Source organism: Castor canadensis, chromosome 1 (genome assembly GCF_047511655.1).
Source record: "Castor canadensis chromosome 1, mCasCan1.hap1v2, whole genome shotgun sequence".
NCBI lineage: Eukaryota > Metazoa > Chordata > Mammalia > Rodentia > Castoridae > Castor > Castor canadensis.
In genome coordinates this window covers 46,613,838-46,636,326 of record NC_133386.1, presented here as the reverse complement: position 1 = coordinate 46,636,326, position 22,489 = coordinate 46,613,838, and the positions used below count along the sequence as shown (strand labels likewise).

Here is a 22,489-nt window from a genome sequence, read left to right as displayed (position 1 = left end):
ACTGTGTAGGGAGCACAGAGGTAACTGCCCTCCATGTCCTGGAAGATAGACGTAACACTATATATCTGGTGAGGCTGACAGCTAGGCATTCATAGTGATGTGTTTGCAATCCAATGAGAGTTGCATGAATGAGTCACCTTTTGAAAGGATCATCAGGAAAAATCAGTTCTCTACAACATCAGTGAAAGATTTTAATGAACAGAAGGGCAGAAATTGCACAGAAATAAAGAGACTCTAGGTTTCCCTCTATCTTATGCTCTTCCAACTACATTTCTTCACCTACCACATGAAATAAGTTGTACATAAGAGACAGGTCATGTGTGTAGTGGGGAGAGAAATGGAAGGCAACTCTAAAATTGAAATTGAAATTTTCATTCTGATAAAGTAAAAGCATCCAAAGGTCAGAAACAAAGCCTCCCATTTTGCATTTGGCATCATGATGGCAACACAATTCAAGTGCTGGGCATTATGCTGGGTGCATTGCATTTAGGCTTATACTAGAATTCTGAAATATAGAAACTTTAGGAAAAATATTTTGAAAATGCTCATTGTCTAGAAATAAAGGGAGCCAAATATATATATAATCGGCAAAAAGTAACTAAAAAACAGAAGCATTAAGTAAAAACATTTTCTACAGGAGAAAAAAAATTCAAAACAGCCTAAGATGTGCTGATGTCTCTGACTTGAGCAGCCTGGTTCACATTCATTTTATCTGGGAAATTTTCCTATTCACATTAAAAAAAAAATCGGGTCATCTCTGGCAACATTCTATGAAAAAACACATAATGCCAAGAGAAAGGACTGAAAAAGATTTTGAAAACAGAGTAACAAAAGAAAAAGCCCCATAGGATTAGAGGACCAGAGCAAACTCTTAGGATTGGTTCCTTTATAAGCTCAAAAGAAATCCTAACCCTGTCTGTTGTAGCACAATATCATTTTTCTGAGGAGAAGTTGTTTACCTCTGTACTATCAAAGCATCCCTTTGAGCTTACTGTTCTGAGAAACGTCTGCCCCACTCATGCTAATGATTTAAAATACCTACTTTCAACTAACAATGTGGTTTCACTTGGATTGCTTCCTAGGAGCAGCATTTTTTTTTAAAGGTTCACTTACTTGATTATTATCTGACAATGCACGACAAAGACAGTTCTCTTTATTTCAGTGCCTTACAATAAGCACTGAAATAGTGCACTAAATGGAGCCTGCTCTACAAAAATACCTCTCTCCCCCAGTTCTAGTCTCTGAAAACAAACACTAGCCTCACTGAGATGATTAAGTGAGCAGAGGGATCATAGGTGAAGTAAGAGTCATATTTACTGTTACTAATTTCCTAGGCAGGAAGAACAAGGCACTTAAAAATGATTTTGCTCCATTCTGGAAATCTCAGAATGTTGTTCATGCCAGATTTCCTTTAGGGTTCCCTATGATGCTGTGCTCTGTGTCTCATTCCCCTGCTATTCTGACCACAGTTAATGGGTTCCAGTGGGCATTTGGGAGCTAGGCAGTCTACAGTTTGGCTAAGTGCCTGGAAATGACCTATTATGAAAAGTTTACCTCATGGAGAGCAGTGATTGACTTGACAGGTTAGAGACTCTCTTTTCAGGGCTTTCAACATGAGAAACACAGAGAAAGTCACAGTTTGGATGATTGATTGCACAGAAGACAAACAATACCTGGAGAAAAGAGTAAGCAGAAGCTAGGAAGCAGCAAAAATAGAATGGCATTGGAGGTGCTCAGGCAGGGAGAGAAAGAATAGAAAGATGTCAGTGGGCATTTGCAAAAGCAACATAAGCAAAGTATGGTTGAGTCACCAGAGAGGTGGGGGACTGAATATGGAACTGCAAAGTTCTGCTGATGAATGACAACACAGACTGAAGGATCTTCTGATTTTTGTTCTTCCAAGAGGCCTGACTATTCTAACCCAGAACAACCTTTGACATAGCCAAATGCAGACAACCTAAAGGAATCTAATACAATTTGGTTCCATGATAAGTTTTAGGATACATTCCAAAACAGTTTCCATAATGATGTGAAATGTAATATGTAATAATTTAATTACCTATTTAATGTTTGCATTTTGCAGTTACAATTAATCTCAGAGTGCAGGAATGAAACTCTCTCTTCTGAAACTTTCTAGGCACATATAGATAATTGAAGAAATAAACATTTTGATAAAATTTTCATGATAAGTTCACTGTGTGTTATTTAATGATAATCAGCTACTTTCCTACCCAGGATCCTACTGCAGTTCAAATCTTTTTGTTGCAGATTTGTTATTGTGAACCACATGACTGAATTTGGTACACTGAATTTTCACTGTAATAAATGTTGCTTGAAATACAAAGGTTCTTCTCTATGTGGTGGGAGTTACAATGTAAGGGAAAAGGGCTAGAGTCTAACTTAGAGATAAATGTGGATTATTGCCCTCTTCTGGACAGAATAGAAGAAAAATAATGTATAAAAATATCTTTTCAACATTTTCTAAGTTCACTTCAATAACATATAATGAATGTGTATAATGTGTGGTGTCTGACACCACACATACCCCAGCGATACCAGAAAATTTTCCTCCCTTAGAAAAGCTTCCAGATGTAACAGTGAAATTGAAGGACTGAAGGACAGACTGCAGGAGGTCCCAAAACGTGATAAGTGGTCAAAGAGATACTTCTCCTCCCTAGGAAACACTTGTTTGCATCTGGCAATGCAAAAATAGGCTATAAAACCCCACTCCCCACCCTGACCCATGGGATCACTGGTTTCTGGGTCCCCCTGCATTCCCCAATATGCAGTCTTTCTCTTTTCTTTTCTCCAACTAAATTCTCTACAAATAAAATCTTTCCAACCTCTGCTGTTAGAGGCTGTCTGTGCTTTCATTCTCAGAGCAGGCTCAAGAACCCTGAGCACCTGAAATTTCTGCGTGTGTCATCTGTGCATCATATTTGGCAATGTACAAAGGGACCAGCCATCACCTGAGGTCAGTATAGGTTGTACCAAACTGGGAAAGACTGCCTAGGAATGTGACCATGAGCATCCGGCACTCTGGTGGAGTCTGTTTTCCAGGAGAGACCCCCCCACCACGGCCTAGCTACGGTGGAACTCTCAGGTAGACCTTTTCTCCCTCTCTCTCTCTTGTCTTGTTAAGGAGGGTTTCTTCCTTAGGAAATTGAGGAAAAGGTCCGAGCCCACTACAGCTGTATGGCAGGCAATCTGAGGAAACTTGGATGCCAGGCAGGGGGTTATACCGCACTGCCGATGCTATGGGCAGAACTCAACTTCAGTGCACCAAGGCTTTTTCTTTTTCCCTCTCCTTAAAGGCTAACACTCTCTTTCAAGATCTGACCAGCTTAAGGGGAGGTCTGAAAACCTCCCCTTAAGGAGCTGGTGGAAAGGAAAGTTTGTCTTCAAGCCACAAAAGGTGTTCTGGCTGGGGAACTCCCCGGTGTCACCCAAAGTATGGAGATGCAACTTCCTGACCCACCCTGAGGCCCCAAAGGTAGCTAAGTCTCAGACCCCTCCAGCCATGTCCATGGCAAACAGACAATCAGATATCTTATGTTCTTTCATGGATTCCATGGCCTGAGAGTGGAGGTCACCTCTTGCTTCCAGTGCTCCAGTACAGCCTTTGGGCAGGATCAACCTGGACAGCAGTGATGACCAATAATCCCTCATGCATTGAGCCTGGAAACTCTCTTTTCCCCCAACCCTCAGCCTCTCCTTCCCCTTTCCCAGGCAGTTCAGGATGAGTGTCCCCCTCCCCACTTTGCGCTAATAGCAGTGAGCTTCTTTCTTTAGGGAGTTTGGGAAAAATCCTTACAGGCACCAGAAAGTGCTAGTCTCCAATTTAGGCTTAACTGTCTTTGTCAAGCATCAGGTTAACTGGTTAAACAGGTTCTGCAGCCTGCCCTCAAGGAGAAAACAAACAAAACAAAACAGTTAAAAGACAAAAACTGCAGGTCTCCATTTTTGCCCCTTACTGGAGCAAAACCCTCTAGATGCTCACTCTCTCTCTCTCTCTCTCTCTCTCTCTCTCTCTTCATAGAAAGCATATATGCCTCACAGAATAAATAGGGGAACAAAAGTCTATTTCATCAGGAGTCCCCATCCATGCCTCTAAAGAGGTCCTGCTTCTGGCCATGCAAGCCCTCTTGGTTACTTTGATAGAGTTATTATTTTTTAATTACAAGTGTTCAGCTGATAGAGGAGAACTAAGGCTACCTGGGTCACAGGGCAAACAGGCAAGTCAAAGTAGATAAGAGATTGGTCAAAGATCATCTCGGGGGGGTGGGTGCAACTCAGATATCTATCTGTAAATCCTCCACAACTCTACCCACGAGTGGCAGTGGAAGGAGCAAGGGAGAGCGAGACGCCCTCTGCCACTAGAGTTTCTCCTCATCTGGGGACGCTTAGATAAAAGGAGAAACCTCTGTTAAGGTGACCAATTTTCCCTTGTTTCCCTTTTTAGATGGGAAATCAAGTCTCAAGGATCCAGGACGGATCCCCCCTTGCCTGCTTATTAAAACATTGGAAAGATCTTGATCCAGAAAGTCTTCAGCAAAAGCAACTCAAGTTTTACTGCACTCAGGCTTGGCCACAGTATCCTCTGGGAGATGAGGAAAGATGGCCAGAAGGAGGGAACATTAATTATAATACCATTCTTCAATTAGATATGTTCTGTAAAAGAAGAGGGAAAGTGGACTGAAGTTCCATATGTTCAATTGATCTTTTTCCTAAGAGACCACCCAGAATGGCTAAACAAATGCAGGCTAGATACCTAAGACCATGGTAACCCTTTGCAAAAAGCCCCCAAACTCCCTTGAACCAAAAAACCCACCTAATGCTCCATCAGCTCCCCCTCTTCCCACTTACCCAGCTACCTCACACACTAGATGCTGTCCCACAGGACTCTACCCCGTCCAGTTAATTCCTGGAGGGGACAGAGCTCATGTTCTTTTTAGAGTGAGTGAACTTAAAGAAATAAAAAAAGATTTAGGAAATTACACAGAAAATCCAGATCAATATATCCAGGCATTTAGAGAAGTCAGCCAAAACTTTGAACTGAGCTGGAAAGATGTAATGCTATTGCTATCTCAGACCCTCACTTCTCTAGAGAAACAGTGGGTACTAGATCAGGCAGTCACAGCTGGAGACAATTATCACTTAGATAAAAGTGGCCCTACAGCCCTGTCTCAGACTGGGCCCTCACAGGAGGAGGAGGGGGAAGGAGAAGAAAGAAAAAGACACTAGATACCTAGAAGGGAACCTCAATTCCCAATTCCAACAGGAGATCAGGCAGTGCCTAGGTATGACCCTAAGTGGGATCCTGAAAATGACAAGGATGAATGGAGTTGTAACCATTTCATCCACTGCATTCTTGAGGGTCTAAGGAGAGCCAAGGTAAAACCTCTTAATTACTCCCAAGTCACAGCTGTATAACAAGCACTCTTAGAAACTCCAGTAGCTTTCCTACAGAGACTTAAGGATGCTTTACAAAAGCATACCAACATTATACCAGAGTCACAGGAAGAGGAAATCGTCCTAAAAGATAAATTTCTAACACAGTCAGCACCAGATATCCGTAAAAAGCTTCAGAAATTGGTGGCTGATGGGAGCAGAGATCTGGACCAACTGGTCCATGTAGCCCATCTGTATACTATAACAGGGACTTAGAAAAAGAAAGGAAGGACCTGGAAAAGGAAAAGAAAGGATAAGCAGCAGGAGGCTCTCATTACAGCGCTCAGAGAGGCTCCCCCGGGGCAAAGTCTAAACCCAAAGACATGCTTTCAATGTGGACAGGCAGGCCATTTTAGGAGGGAGTGCCCCCGGAAAAAGCTACCTCCAGGACCCTGTCCCATTTGTCAGGGAAAACATACTGTCCCCGGTTCCCCTGGGAACTGAGGTCAGAGCCTCCCACCCAATGACAGGTCCCTGGGCCTCTTATCCAGGCTCTGTAATCACCGTAAATGCAGAAGTGCCCCAAACTAAGCACAAGGTCAGCCTTCTTATCAATACTGGAGCCAGCATCTCAGCTATTCCTTTCTCTCCTGGACCCAGGTCCTCCAAGAAAATTACTGTTTGAGGCATACCAGGCCAGCCTTAGAGTGTTATTTCACTCAGCCTTTAGCCTGCTCTTGGGGAGATTTCCATTTCTGTCACTCCTTTTTAATTGTCCCAGAAACTCCTACTCCTCTGTTAGGGTGAGACCTTCTATTTAAATTGGGGGTACAGCTACTTTTATCCCCAGGAGAGTACTTTTGCTTGCCCCTAATAGATGAACAAGTAGACCCCACAGTGTGGACAATGGACCCACTGTGGGACGGGCACGAACAGCTGTCCCAGTCCTAATTCATCTCAAGGACCCCTCCTGGTTTCCCCATCAAAAACAATATCCTTTAAAGCCAGAAGTTAAGAAGGGGCTAATTCCCATAATCAAAGGCTTAAAGAGACAGGGACTGCTAATAGAATGCTCCAGCCCATATAGTACTCCTATTCTCGGTGTCAGGAAGGGACCTAACAAATGGAAGCTAGTCCAGGATCTCTGCCTGATCAACAAAGCAGTAGTGCCTCTCCACCCTGTAGTTCCAAATCCCTATATACTTTTAGCCCAAATACCTCCAGGTACTGCTTACTACTCTGTCCTGGATTTAAAAGATGAATTTGCATTCCCTTACACCCTAAAAGTCAACCTATCTTTGCCTTTTAGGACTCCACAAGAAAGTCTGGACAGGTCACTTGGACTATCCTCCTCCAGGGATTCAGAGACAGCCCCCACCTCTTTGGGTTAGCTCTAATCCAAGCCTTGGCAGAATGGCAATATCCACAAGCTACTCTGCTACAATATGTAGATGACCTCCTGCTCTATGAACCAACTGAGCCTGTCATTTCATGAGCCACTGAGTCCTTACTAAACTTCTTTTCTAAAGAAAAGGCCCAATTGTGTCAGTCTAGGGTTACATATTTAGGTCTTGTCCTGGAGAAAGAAATGAGGTCTCTAGGAGAAGATAGAATCCGTCCAATCCTGATGTTTCCTCTACCTAAAACTCTAAAGCAATTGAGGGCCTTTCTTGGGGGTCACAGGATACTGTAGAATTTGGATCCTGGGATATGCAGACCTAGCCAGGCCTTTATATCAAATCCTTAAGGAAGCACAGAAGGATACCCAGCCCTTTATTGAGTGGGATGACAAGTCAGAAAATGCATTCCACAGGTTAAAGAAGGCTCTTATGACAGCTCCTGCCCTGGGTCTCCCAGTACAAAACAAGTTTCAATTATATGTCTATGAAAAGGGAGGACTGGCCTTGGGCATGATGACTCAACTCCGGGGCATCACTCCCCAGCCAATAGGCTACTTAAGCAAAGAGTTAGATCAGGTAGCCAAGGGATGGCGAGGATGCCTCAGAGCAATGGCTGCAGTAAGCCTTCTAGTGCTTGAAGCTCAGAAACTTATCCTAAACTGCCCCCTAATGGTTTATACCCCATACGACCTAGGGGGAATTTTAAACTCAAAAGGAGAACTTTGGCTATCTGACAGCCATTTACTTAAATATCAGACCCAGCTACTGGGAGGGACAGAAATAACTTTAAGGACCTGTCAGAGCCTAAATCCTGCATCCCTTCTACCAGAGGCAGAGGGAAATCCTGAGCACTCGTGTGAGGAGGTACTTATGGAAAATTATGCTGCCTGACCTGACTTAACTGATTGGCCCTTAAAAAAAGCCAGATCTAGAATTATACATTGATGGTAGTTCCTTTGTCAAGAATAGTGTCAGACATGCAGGATTTGCAGTTGTGACAGAATTTGGCATCCTCAAATCAGGTTCTCTTCCTCCTAAAATAAGTGCTCAATTGGCAGAATTAGTGGCCTTGACAGAATTCCTAAGACTGTCAAAAGAACTGAGAGTCAACATCTATACAGATTCTAAGTATGCCTTCCTGATCTTACATGCTCATGCAGCCGAGGAATGCTAATGAATAGGAACAGCTTCCCATGGAAATAAGAGAGGTTACTTTAGTAGTTTTAGGGATAACAGCATTAGTTGCAGCCCTTGCTGGAATCAGTTATGGGGTAATTGCCAGTCATGTAACTGCAAAAAAACCTAACCAAAGTGGTAGAGGACACCTCAGACCAGGTAGGCCTTGCTATTAAGGACATGCAAAGGTCTTTGTCATCCTTTGCCTGTATGATAATGGACCAACACCTGGCCCTAGATTTTCTTTTGGCCATACAAGGTGGGGTATGTGCCATTGCCAATACCTCCTGTTGCACATATATAAACACTTCAGGCATTGTAGAGGAATGTTCAGATTACATTCTCCAACAGGCTAAATGGCTCCGGGAGCAATCTCTTGAAACTCAGGTTTCTACACAGGTGTGGGACCAAATAAAATCCTGGTTCCCCTCCAGGACTTGGTCCCTGCGCTTTCTGGGGCCTATAGTTGCCATTATTCTCTTGCTTGTGTTTGGGCCTTGCATTTTAAACTTACTTGTCAAGTTTGTTTCTTCTCGCCTAGAATCCACCAAATTACAAATGCCTCTGGTGGAGATGAAAATGACCTACTACCTTGGTCCCCTTGATGACCCCTCTCATGGTTAGCCCTGATGCTGTGGGCCCTTTCATCATCCCTTGTCAGCAGGAAGCAGTTACTGAATAGACTTCGTTGTCCCTATCCCTAGCAGCAGTTAGGTTGACCATTGGGGGGGAGATGAAGGACTGAAGGACAGACTGCAGGAGGTCCCAAAAGGCGATAAATGGTCAAGGAGACACTTCTCCTCCCTAGGAAACACCTGTTTGCATCTGAAAGCATCTCCCACCATCAGGCAATGCAAAAATAGGCTATAAAACCCCACTCCCAACCCCGACCCATGGGATCACCAGTTTCCAGGTCCCCCTGCATTCCCCAATATGCAGTCTTTCTCTTCTCCTTTCTCCAACTGAATTCTCTACAAATAAAATCTTTCCAACCTCTGCTGTAGAGTCTGTCTGTGCTTTCATTCTCAGAGCAGGCTCAAGAACCCTGAGCACCTGAAATTCCTGCGTGTGTCATCCGTGCATCAAAATGAAACTGTCCACAAATGAAAGATAACCTCATTAGATAATGCAATAAAGCATCAAATTCAACAATGTTATACATACTACCGTAATTTAGGGAAACTATATTATTTACATTCTTTTTTATTGGGACTGGGTCTTTCTATGTTGCTTAGGCTGGCCTTGAGTCCCTAGGCTGACCTCAAGGGATCGTCCCACTTCGGCCTTCTGAGAAATGAGTACTATAGGCACACACCATTGTGCCCTCGTGCATTTCTATTCTTTGTTTCTCTGGTGGAGAATGGAAATATATACAAAAGAAGATGGTCAACAGCAAATTCTTAGAAGACTGGGCACAAAACACAATAAAATTGGATTTCACAGACTGATTAAACTAACATATAGACTCATGTTGTTGTATTTTCATAATAGAGATGTTTAAATAAGGTTATTCATGAGTTCTCTTACCTCCAGGAGGTTGGTCCACCCTTTTTGCTTACTAATCTGCACACTGCAACTCCTGCTTCATCTGATGCAAACTAACTTTTACCCGTTGGCCCAGTAAAACTTACAGATACTTCAGAAAGTGAATTTGGTTGACCTAAAGTCTATGAGACCCTCACATAGGCATTAATCCTAAACCCCAATGTCATACTACACTTTCCACTAGGTGGTATCTGACACTGTGCCTTACATAACACTTTCTTGGACTGCCAGAGAGGAGAGAACAAATTATTAGCCTACAATACACAATGTTATAGAGTTCTTGGCCATAGTATTTTTTTTTTTTTTTTTGGTGAGACTGGGGCTTGAACTCAGGGCTTCACGCTTGCAAAGCAAGAGGCACTTTACCACTTGAACCACACCTCTATTCCATTTTGCTCTGGTTATTTTGCCTGGGCTGGCCTCAAACTGGTATCCTCCCAATGTCAACCTCCCAAATAGTTAGGATTACAGGTGTGAGCTACCTGCCCCTGACCATAGTATCATCTAATAACATTTCTAACAATATTAAATTAGAAAGAGTAGAATTTATAATTTATAATTATGGGAATTATTGAGAGGAAAGGTATGGTTATAGGAATTAAGAAATTTGTAGAAAAGAGAGGAAATGGTTGAATTTGGCAAATTTCACAGAAAGTGAATTCAGAAGAAAAGTCTGCAGATTGAAAACTGCTGTTTAGTTTATTTTTCATTTTCAGTTGGAGACAGTTGATACTATCTGGGCAAGAGAAGAAGCATGGCTTCCTTTGCTTTTCCCACCAGCCCATGTGAGTAAGCAGGTGAAAAGGGTCAAACACAAGGCCAAAGCTATAAAAAAATGGTCATAGAAATAAGTAATAATCAGGATAGCTCATGCCTTCTGTGCTAGTTGTCAGATGACTGCCTCTCAGCTCAAAAGCCACTCTTCATTGCCCTGGTTGAGTTGCTCCAGCTACAGCATTCAAACATTCCTTCCTTGCCAGTAGAAGGTGCTATAGTGACACTGGAAAAAGCTCATCACCTGTGTATCTTTTCTTGGTTTGCTCCTGCCTGGTGACCAGTAACGCAAATGATGCGCAGCGGCTCTCTGTGTCTGACTTGTTAGTCTCAGCCAGTGGTTCTCGTATGACAGCCTCAGCCTACTCAAGTCTCTGTGGGGGTTTCCTACTTCCACTTTGGGCCCATAGTTCACTGTCTACCAGTCTTAACCTGGTGGCCTTCTCCATCTTTCTTGGTCTACAGTCTCACCTTCTCTAAACAGATTTAAGCCCCAGGCTTAGAAAGAAGACCCTCTTTCAAAAGGTATTTTTTTTTTTTTTGCATATTATCTTTCAGATCTAGAGTCTTGAGTTTTTCTTTTTTTTTCCCTTTCTTTTCTTAGTAGCTAATCCACTGGAAGTAGTTTGAAATTTTTTTATATTCAGTCTTCTTTGTTGAAATGATTGTGTGTTTTTTGTCTCCTGACTGGACCCCTCACTAGTTTACCTCCCAGCCAAGGCACTTTCCTGTAAAAATGCTTACCAAAGCCAGACTTAGATGTTCCTTTTGAAGTGTAAAATCGTTGTTTCTGAATACAAACCCACGTTAAAGGTGGCATTCTATGGCCATGGAGCTGTCCCTATCTTAAAGTGACCCAAGAGATGGAGGCTTCAAAAGGTTTGAATTCTTCACACAGATTTGATTATGGCAGTCTTGTGCACTCAGACCAGAAGAACAAAAAGTAGTATGACTGGTATGATCTATTGGAATCGTTTCATATAGACTCAATTCTAATCTTAAATGGACCACTTTTAAAGAATAAAAATGAGTTAGCCTGTTTAAAAAAAAAAAATCTTCTGCTATTTAGATTCCTGTCTGGATTATGTCTCCAATCTCTTGCCCTGGAGAATATGCTTACCACATTCACCATTTATGTTGCCTCCTGTGAAAATTTCCTTTCAATTATTCCATCGATTTTACATCACCAAAAAGTCATGGCTTACATTATTTAATCAAGGTAAAATTTCAATTTACACTATAAAAAAGAAATGATCTCATTTTTGCTTCCCAGAACTTCCAACAAGTATAGTATGTTGGATTCCAATAGTTTAACCTAAGGGTCAGAGTTTCAAGTTTTACAGTCTTTTCATACTATATTTTTCTCATTTAAAAAATCTCCTGTTAGAGTGACAACACCAATGATGTGATGTTTTCACTGAAAAATGTTAAGTTCCTTCTATTGCACTACAGCTGAAAGAGTTCTCATCTGAGGTTCACACAAGCTAAACAACTCACTCAAGGACACACCATTGATTTGTGGCTGAGCAGAATGTGAAGTCTTCTCTTTTAATCTCCACTTCATTAGATATGGACATGGTTTAATTTGTGTTTACCTCCTGGTGAGTATCAGCACTCCTTGTGCTTAAAAAGGTTTTTGCAGTGATAAAACTCAGGGTCTTACACATGCTAGGCAAGCACCGTGTCACTGAGCTAACATCACAAGCGCTGCATTTTTTTTTAAAGTAATATTACAATATTCATTATCAGGCACAGTCTTTATAATCGTCTTGATTTAAAAGATCAAGTTTATCTCTAATTAATGTCTTCTAATAATAAAAATATTTTTATTTTTATTTAGTATCCTAAATATGTTTGGAATATATTTTTGTGTAACCAAGGAGATGTTTCTAATTCTTAGACCAGAGACTGTGTTTTCTACTTTCTCTTGTAATAAACAAAGACCTAGATTTGTAACAGTAAATTCTGTAACATTTCTTTACTACAAGTAACATCAACCATGGTAATTCTACTGCAAATTACACATTTTCATTTAGAACAACTATTAATTTTTTCTTATAAGAGTTATCATAGTAGAAAAAGACTTCAAAAGTATATTTTAAGGAAACAATTTGTGAAAAAAAAAGCACCAGAATAAAGTCAGAAGGATTAAATTATCATCTAATTCTCAATTACAATATCAGTAAAACGGGGCTCACAATAGGTATCCTTTTAACTCCACGGTTCTTGTAAAGAATGCGTAAGTAATAGTTGGGAATTACTGTGGACTTTCATGAAGAAAATCTTTGTATTATTTAAGTTTTTCAACATTGTGTTATAATGCTGACAACTTCTAAAAATTATAGCCATCCTTCGCTATCTGCAGGAGATCGATTTTAGAGCCTCCCCTCCTCTCTCCCCCTGAATAACAACCTCTGTGGATGCTCAATTCACTTTATAAAATGGTATATCGTTTGCATATGATCTATGCATATCCTCCTGTATCATTTAAATCATCTCAATCCCCTATATCTAATACAATGTAAATGCTATATAAATATTTGTCATACTGTAATATTTAGGGAAAACAAAAAGAAAAAAGTCTGCACATGTTCAATATAGACACAATTTAAAAAAAGATTTTTTTAATCTGTAGTTGGTTGCATCTTCAGATGTGGCACCCATGGATATAAAAAACTGACAAACTATATTATGTCTTAATATTTGTTTCTGTGCTTTGATGTAATCACAAAAAGTAAACTTGTATATAATAAAATCACATTTTAAAACTGGATCCATTTTAATGTTGCAGGAAGTTGAGTTTAGATTTTGACTGTCTTCTCTTCATTATATAAAATATAAGACAAACTGGAGAGTTTTTCTTTTCTTTTTTTGTTTTTGGTGTGACCAAGGTTTGAACTCAGGACTTTATGCTTGCACAGCAGGTGCTCTACTGCTTGAGCTGCACCACCCCCCAGTCCATTTTACTCTGGCTATTTTGGAGATGGGGGTGGTCTCTCAAACTAATTGGCCAGACTGGCCTCAAACTGTGATTTTTCCAATCTCAGCCTCCCAAATAGCTAGGATTATAGGCATGAGCCACTGGTGCTTGGTTGAAGGGTTTTGTTGATTGAAGATTTGGCCCCTCAGGCTGTAGATGTGGCACAAGAGGTAGAATACTTGCCTAGAGGCAAGTACTAGGTCCTAAGTTCAAACCAGTGACACACACACACACACACACACACACACACACACACACACACACACACAGGTCTCTGTCATGCATTTTCTTTTCAGACCACTAGATGGAGAAATTAAAGGTCTACTGTTGAAAGAATTTTGTCAGATGCCTGGTAGTAGAGTGATACCCCTTTTGGAAAACGTAAAGGGAGGAAAATAACAGAGTAGAATGTTATTAATACCTGAAGTTACACAGTTCTCTTTTAAATATGGAGAATCACAGAGTAGAGCTGTAAGTTCAGAAGACTTGTTACAGTTTTTTGCTAACTCAGAGGAATCAGTTCCTCCACCTAGTCAAAGATTTCTTCAGCTAGTCAATTCTCTTCAGAAGAATTCTCTTTCTCTTTTTCTTCCTCTGGAACCAGGACAGAGGTCATGGGTTCTGTGGAAGCTGTAGTGTATGGTGTTCAAGAGGATGATGGTATTCTGATCAGTGCATGTTCTAAGAGGGCGGCCAGACGAAATTCACAGCCATTGGGTTTTTTTCCTGACTCTGCTCTGAGGGTAGCATGTGACTAAATTTCCTGTGACTTTGTCCTAGTTCTCCAAAATTAACTCAGTATTATTTGCCACCTGCCTCCTCTGAAGAGAGCTTACAAGGATTAATGAGATAATGCTGCCAAAGGCCAGGTCTTTTAATGAAAGCTGCTAATTATAAGCAAAGCATCTTGTTATGTGGGCAGGCACATAACTAAAGTCTGACCACTCATCTGTATCAAAATGCTCCTGAAATGACATCATCACCATGTGGAAGAGAACATTTTTTTGGGTAAGTGAAAATGATTACATTGTGAAAATCAGGCCTTTGAAGAAACTTGAAAAAAACAGGAGACAACTGCTTTGCATGAGAGATGAGTGTGAAGGTGATGAATCTTGCCTAGGAGTAGAAGTGGAACTTTTCCCAGTTCACTGAGGACAGCAGATGTAAAACAAGACTCTATATGACATCACAATGGTTGATGAGACATGAAAAGTTTAGAGAAGGGATTTTTGGAAAGCAGATGTTCTACATGTTTCAGCTTTATATCGAACAGTCTCATTTCTAAGCTGGTAAAAATTATGCATGGTTAGAAGGTCTGGTATCTTTAGAGGCTGCTTTATCTCTTTTAAAGGCAAAATATGTTTTCTGCATTAGGGGATACTCTGTGGGTATTTTTTTCTTCTTTTTGGATGAAATAGGATTCCATTTTTCTCTTTCTTGCACACTCCATATAACATTTGTCACTAGGTTCTTCTTCAGACTTTTCTTCCTCTTTTTTGCAGGGGTGGGGGGGTGGCAGGGATGAGTGGGACTGGGGTTTGAATTTAGAACTTCATGCTTACAAAACAGGCACTCTACTGCTTGAACCACACCTCCGGTCCACTTTGTTCTGGTTATTTTGGAGATGGGAACTCCAGAACTGTTTGTCTGGACTGACCTCAAATTGCAGTCCTCCCAATCTCAGTCTCCCAAGTAGCTATGATTACAGAAGTGAGCCATTGGCACCTGCCAGGCTTTTCGTCTTAAATCTGGTATATAGAAAGCGCTCTTGTCCTATTTCTGCATACTGAAGACTTCATTGTCAGGTAAATTGCATAGTTCCTCATGGAGAGGATTCAAAGACCCCTTAAATATATCAGACAGCACAGGAAAATTCCCGGTAGCCTCCCTGATGAAGAAAAGCTCTCTTCCCAAGGGGCCTGAATAGAAGATGGCTTCCATTCCTCTTCCCTTTCATCTCTTTCCTTTAGTCTTTCAACTAATTTTTATTGAGTATTAATAAGTAACAAGTTTTAGGTGAAGCCCCAAATAAGCATGCACTATACTTAATACTGGCATAGTTACTTTGGCTTTCAGCTTTGTGTTCTTCCTGTGGTTAATAGGACATGTAAGATAGCCTCTTAGAGGTAACTAACTTTCATGTGAGACCTTCAGTCATCTTAACTACTTCTGGAAAGGACTTATATTTCTTCTATTGATTTTTTTTCCTACCAGAGAAGTCTAGTTTTCTTATGTTTTTTTCTGATTAAAGTGAACAGGTAGAATCATGCCTTTCTCATCCACAGAAGCCCTTCAGTAACTTGGACTCTGCACACAGAGTCAAGAATAATAGCAACCTACAACTGGAGAGTTCTCCTTCATGACTGCTTACCCTAACTGGAGATCATTTAGACCAACAGCCAATATTCTCTGAGCCAAAGGCATTTGTAGTGTCAGACACATTTCTGATGAACTCTGATCTTCCAAAGCATGGCACATAATAATCCCAGGCTCTTGATAATGAGATCATATAAACTCGCACTTCAAGATGGTCATTGTTCTTTTTTCAACAAATTTTAAAAATCGTTAGTCATCTTTTTAAAAATGAAAATGGAGCTGGGCATAGTGGTACACACCTGTAATCCTAACACTGGAGAGGCAGAGGCAGGAGGATCCATGAGTACAAGGCCAGCCTGGGCCACACAGGAAGACCCTAGCTCAACAAACTGCATTAAACCAAGCCAAACCCAAAATGAAGCAAAGCAAAAATACCCATAAGTGAATACGTTATTAAATGAACAACTATGCGCATCATACATATATATACACATCCAGAGGAATAAAAACTTTCACAGGTTCTCCTAACATATCCTTAGAATGTAGTCTCTAATTAGTCCTTGACATTATTTCCTTTTTCAGATACCAAACCTTAGCAAATAACTCATGTATGAGTAAGGTTTTATTTTTCATATTAAATGATTTTTCAAATTATCAGCAAATGTTCTAGCCTGCAAACTTAGCTTTATGAGAACACTTTATATTTAATATTATATATACATATGAAGACAATGGAGTGGATTTGGGCAAAGGTCAAAAGAAAGTCATTCTCAGAGCAATTTGACCATCATTACTGAAAGCCTGTGCCTTAATAATCAACAAGCCCAGAAGGCTACCAACTGGAAATACAATAAACACAGCCATATACATTTATATATTTCAATTTCTATATTTATTTTCCATTAAAACAGCTGGTATTCTTACAGTATTGCCCACAGAATTGGTTTAGTGAAAAGGTATTTTACCTTCCAAGCCACTGCTTTAAGATCTTGTTTACATTCTGTGAATATATACAGAAAGAGACTTTATGAAAAACCTGCCTAATGGCACGGTAAATTTACTGTGTTAAGGTTGGAAGACATCTGGATTCCAACTTCAGCCTCATGATTTAGTAACCATGCAATAAAATAATAACATTAGTAATTGGAACAAAAAAATCTTTCATTTGGATTGTGTTTTTGAATATATAATTTTTCATATATTACTATTCTTCAATTTCATCATATTCTTTCTGGGGCTCATTTTCTTTTTTGGAAAATGAGTATAATTTCTACTTTGCTTACTTCAAGGGCTACAAAAACTAAATAACTGAATTTAGAATCACAGAGTCCTAAGTGTTAGTATTATAACCATTTATGTGAACAGTCAGTTTGGTCATGTATATCAACATTTAGAAACAGGAGAGAGAAAAAAAGTAAGACTGACTTAATTGGATAGTGTGTGAAGCATGGGGCAACATATCTGGACCTCCTCAAATATCTCATATCCATGCCTACTTTCTGGGTGTTCCACAAATCAACAACACCAAGTTAATAATGGTAGTCTGATATTAAAAAGAATGCTGGCTAAAGTGCATTTCACAGCTTTATTTCTAAGAAAGATGAGCTAGTCTTTGATGATCCCAAGTTGTTTCCACACAAAGGGCTGTGAGTACATGCATCTTCATGTACACACGTGCATCTGTAGGAAGTTTTATTTTTCTTTTGGGAAAACATTGCTCTGGGAATGACTACAACAATATTCTCTTATACTGCCAAAGCCTATCTCTACCTGCTGAAAATGACCACATAAGGAAACTGGTGTAGGGCATGCATGATGTAAGGTTGCCTGTTACACTCTCCTGTTTACTTTCTCAAAACATTTTTCCCAGTTTGACACATAAACTCCACATACACCATGTAGTCAGGAAAATCTATAGATGCTTAGATGCCTGGAAGCGTTTCTCTTTCAATTCCCAGTAGCTTTATCTCTAAGCAGAAATAAAACACTTTTCAATTAGAATCCCCTCTAGCAGCACCCAGCAAGGTATATAGATGGAACTTGTCCATTCAGAGAGAAAACCACCAAAGTTAGAAAGAATAAAACACATTGATAAGGCTGGGGATGTAGCTCAAGGGTACAGTGCTTGCATAGCCTGCATGAGGCTTTGTGTCCAATCCCTAACATTGGAAACAAACAATCAAACAAACAGGCAAACAAACAAAAAATGACAGCTAAAATAGCATTCACCTGAGCAATTATGTCTGTAATTTCTGAGTAACTGTGGCATCTTCTCACACGGGATCGAGCCAAAAAGTCTTCTACCAGCCGTGTTCCAATGCCATAACCCCTGTGGATGAAGGAAAAAAGTGTGGTATGCACAAGTGGATAACAAACTAAACTTAATGTGACAAGTCAAGGGGCCTTTGGCAGTGGGCTTCTTATTTGTTCCTCAGACCACAGAAGCAGAGAGCAACACATACAAGAAATATTAAATGGCTTCATACAAGCAGGGGAGTCTGACTTAGAGTTGAGACTGGCCCACACTTGACAGTGTAAATTAAACTTAAAGAAAGCTGGTGTTTGCACCCTACTGTTCCTCATTAATCATGAGCTAATTAATCAATAGCTAATACTATTGACAGAAAGAGAGTGAAAGTCTGAATGATTGTCTGCTACAGGTGTGGCACCTGGATTCTCTTAGCATAGTTATCAGGGTAGGAGGGCAGGTATTTCCAAGATGGGCTCTTGAAGAAAAGGATGAAAGGAAAAGAGTAACACTTTTTGTTGCTGGGGAAGGCTTAAGCAGTTGTACTTCGAAATTTACTGTGTGAGTGCGAGCAAGCTTTGTGTGTGTGTGTGTGTGTGTGTGTGTGTGTAGGGGTAGGAAGCCAAATTCAGAAAATTCAGTTTTCATTCCTCAGAGACTGAAAGGGTGGATAGCAGATTTGGCCCAAGGCATCTGAATTACATATTAACTCCATCCAAGCAAGTAGCTCTAGTTGTAGCTGAAGTATAATTGTGAAAACCGTTTGATGAGATGTGATAACACAACTGAGAATGTGGGTAAGATGGCTGAGCACACTCCTTGAACTAGGTAAACCAAAAAACTATTACATTTCTAAGAGGAACACCAAAAACTGTCAGTCTCTGTCTTATAGGAATTTGCAATCCAACTAAAAAAATAAGACCTTAATAGTGGAAATGAAAGGAATACTGTTTAGCTAAACCACTAGTAAAAATATTGCCTGTAATCTCACAGCCCCAGACACATGTACATAGACAAGTGAAACAATTTGGCTAGAGCAACAGAGAGCTCAAAAAAATAAAGATATTGCAATTTTTAAAAGCAATCATTCTTCCAGAGGATCTAAAAAGGGGTGATATCTTTGGTGACTTGGCAGCTGAGGGGATTTGATGTGGATTTGCTGATTTGATGGCAGCATGCTTATTAATTCACTAAATTTAATGAGCTATTCTATTTGTATTTCTGAATGGATAGAAATATTCCATTTAGTTTACTTGATTATCAAGCAAAGTAGTTAAAAATTCTACCCAAGAAACTCACACCAAAAAGATTTTTAAAGAACAGAACATACACTTTAAAAGATAGTTAAACAAGGATTAAAAAATATTTCCAGGGGTGGTATGTTGGTTCATGCCTGTAATCCTAGCTACTTGGGAGCTGGAGATTAGGAGGCTCATGGCTCAAGGCCAGTCCCTGGAAAAAGTTAGCAAGCCTCCCCCATCTCAACCAATAGCCAGATGTGGTGGTGTGTGCCAATCATCTCAGCCATGTGGGAAACATAAAGAAGAGCATGTGGTTGTGGTCCAGGCCAGCTCATGCAAAAAAACCAGAGCCCATCATAAAAATAACTAAAGCAAAGAGCTCAAATAATAAGAGTGCTTGCCTGGCAAGCACAAGCCCCTGAGTTTAAACCCAAGTACTGTTAATAATGCATAATAATATATATAATTGTATGTACGTATAGATAGATAGATAGATAGAATGTTCCTAGGCTTTTTTTTTCTTTTTTGAGGCAGGATCTCTCTATGTAGCCCAGGTTGACCTTGAAATCCCTATGTAGTCTAGGTTGGCTGAAACTCACAATCATGATGCCGCAGCCTCCTGAGTGCTGGGATTACAGGTCTGAACCACCATACCAGGCTATGTCAATGTTTCTTAATTATCATTATGCATAGCCATAGGCTTGGCCACTGGAAATAATGATAGGAAGTTGGAATATTGTAAGCAGTGTATATGTTGTACATTGATCAAAGGGTATTTTTTCCCCAAAATAGATAGTTATATATTAAATTAAAAATATAAAATCTTCTCTGAAGCTATGAAAGAAATTCAAATGTGAATTATATTTTTTTAAAGCAAGGTCTTCCTCCAATCTCTCAAATTTATTTTGAACTAATACCCCACACATATTGGTTACAATCTATACTCAAATAGCTTATCAAATGTATTTTTTAGTCAAATAAATGAGCTTCTTCATTTTCCATATTTCCATGTTTCCACAAAATAATACTAATTTAATATAAGTCAAATAAAATGAAGTCACTTCTGGAAATGCTGATCAGATATTTAAGTGTGACCTAAACATAAAACAGCCTTTGAAGCTTCACAGTTACAGACATTCAGCTGAGGAAGTAACCAAGAAAGCCAAAGATGGGTAGGCTGGCAGTTTGCTTCTTTGTGAATGTTCCTGCCTAATCAAGAGAAATGCAAAAAAAGAAAGAGAGGAAAATAAAAGTTAAAAAAAATTTTTAAGCTTTCCTTTATGTTATCTTGTTCTTTATTCCAATGGAAAATGCAACAAACCCTTTTAAAATCTTCAAAGTGCTAGACTTACTTGCCCCTTCAACCTTACTAAGTAAAACTTCTAATATATTTTCCAGTGATTGCTCTGTTACAGCCTTTTTCAGGGTCCTTAATTGGGAGATTAAAAAATGCTGACAGATATTTTATTATTTGACAATAATCTAATGATCAAATAATTAGTTTGAAGAAATTAAAAGGTTGAATTTGAATAAGAGAAATCTGCTATTTAATAATGACAAGGAGAATGGGATTTATTTTTTAAAAGGGACCTTTTTCTATTTAATATATTTTAAACATAGATTATAATAATGATAAAAACATTCAACCAATAAAAAAAAACTGTATGCAAAAAGGAATATCTTTCTTTAACCTTTAATACTGCATTATTTAGTCTTCTTGGGCAACTACCATTAGGTTTTTTTATATATCCTCCCTTAGATGATCTATGTTTATGTAAGCAAATATTTATATTGTAAGGAGTTATATTAGAAAAAAAGACTGTGGAATATAATCAAATTTAATGTTTCAGCATGTATTTAAAGAACACCTCGATTTTATTATATCCTTTGCTTGTAAGTGATTAATAAGGAAATGATTTCTAACTGGAAAAGAAAACATTTCACATTTGATATGTGTAGGAAAAAGTTTCCTATTATTTTATGCTATCAAGCCAAGTATCAAGTACAAGCAATTATGTTCAGCTTTCAGATGTGGTTCATTGAAATCAGAGAAGAGCTGGTGAAATGGAGTCATTAGAGGCAGAAAAATGCAGGTGATGTTAAGAAACAATGAAGATTCCACAAGAATGAAAGACTTCCACTTACATTTTATCTAAGTATTTGTTTACATCTTCATCTTTTTCATAGTCCTTACACAGTTGGGCAACCAGAGCTCCATAGGTGAGGACAAAAAGATCTTTGTTCTGGAGAAAAAGGGAGGTTTCGTAATATAGGCAAAGTTTTGACAGTATACTACTAGGTTGTCATCAGCTTCAGAGATCATCTTTCCACTTTTCATTTTTTTCTACCCTGTTATTATTGCAACAATTTTCACTTTTGAGAACAAATTGTACTTACCTTTGGATGGATTCATTGCTGGGTCTGGGGGAGGAGCTGTGAAATTAATTTAACATAACAATATCTTTCTATGCATTTGCTTCTGTTATATAACTTACTGTATATTTTCATGGAGAAAGTTTTTTATTAATCACTAATTTCTAATTCCTATTTTTCTAGAGTGGCCTTTCATTTATGCTGGTTCTCTTTTCAGTGGGAAGGAATACCTGGGTGAGACTCTCAGGAGTCTTCATGAGCCCTTGGAGTTCACATCTGCCAAGGATCCTTCAGGATTAATCCAACCTCAGTGGCAAGCTTGTGGAATTTTTTTCTTTTTATTTAAAGAAAAAAATGGAAGTTTGTGCTTTCTTTATGTATCTCCAAAATATGTTCAACTTTTAGTATGAATTACAAATGAAAACTAAAACCAAGGCCAATTTAAGTTTCATTTAACACAGATGTGTTGAAAATATGGGAAACAGAAGACATAAAGATTAATCAGTTTTGAAAAATCTTTTTTGTTTCTGGTATTAAATGCTATTTTAGGAAGGGAAGGAGCTGCATATGATAGTGCACACGCCTGTGACCCCAAAACTAGAGAAGTTGAGGCAGGAGGATCATGAGTTCAAGCCCAGCCTGAGCTACATAGCAAGACACTGCCTTAAGAACAACAACAACAACAACAAAAACAAATAAAAGGAAGGAAGAAGGAAACAAAAAAGAAAGGGAAAGGGATCTTAGAGATAATTTACTTCAATGCTGTCGGTCTATAGAGAATGAGGCTTCAGGAGGACTGAGAGACTTGCCCAACTAGCCAGCAACTGCCAGAGCCAGAATGGCCTCTCAGACTCCAGGCCTCCACTCTGACGCAGCACTTAGACTGCCATGTGTGAAAGCATGGATACTGTTTGGAAGAGAGGTGAGTGGGTGATGGAGCAGGATGGAGGCCCATTACTGAAATAATCTCATTTCTCATATAATCTTGTATTTCCATGAACAACCAGTAGAAGAGGTGTTTCTACCTCCAGGCCAAAACATCATG

General features: G+C 39.4%; 1 protein-coding gene across 1 annotated transcript in view; it reads right to left on the bottom strand.

Annotated features, from left to right (window-relative positions):
* Trappc3l (trafficking protein particle complex subunit 3L) overlaps positions 1-22,489 on the bottom strand; it is a 50,454-nt gene that overhangs the window by 25,865 nt on the left and 2,100 nt on the right. Inside the window, exons 2-3 of the mRNA XM_020176023.2 lie at positions 21,217-21,314; positions 17,812-17,911 (exon numbers count right to left, since the gene is read on the bottom strand). Of these exons, the coding sequence (XP_020031612.1) occupies positions 17,812-17,911; positions 21,217-21,314 (198 nt within the window). The remainder of the gene's footprint in view (positions 1-17,811; positions 17,912-21,216; positions 21,315-22,489) is intronic.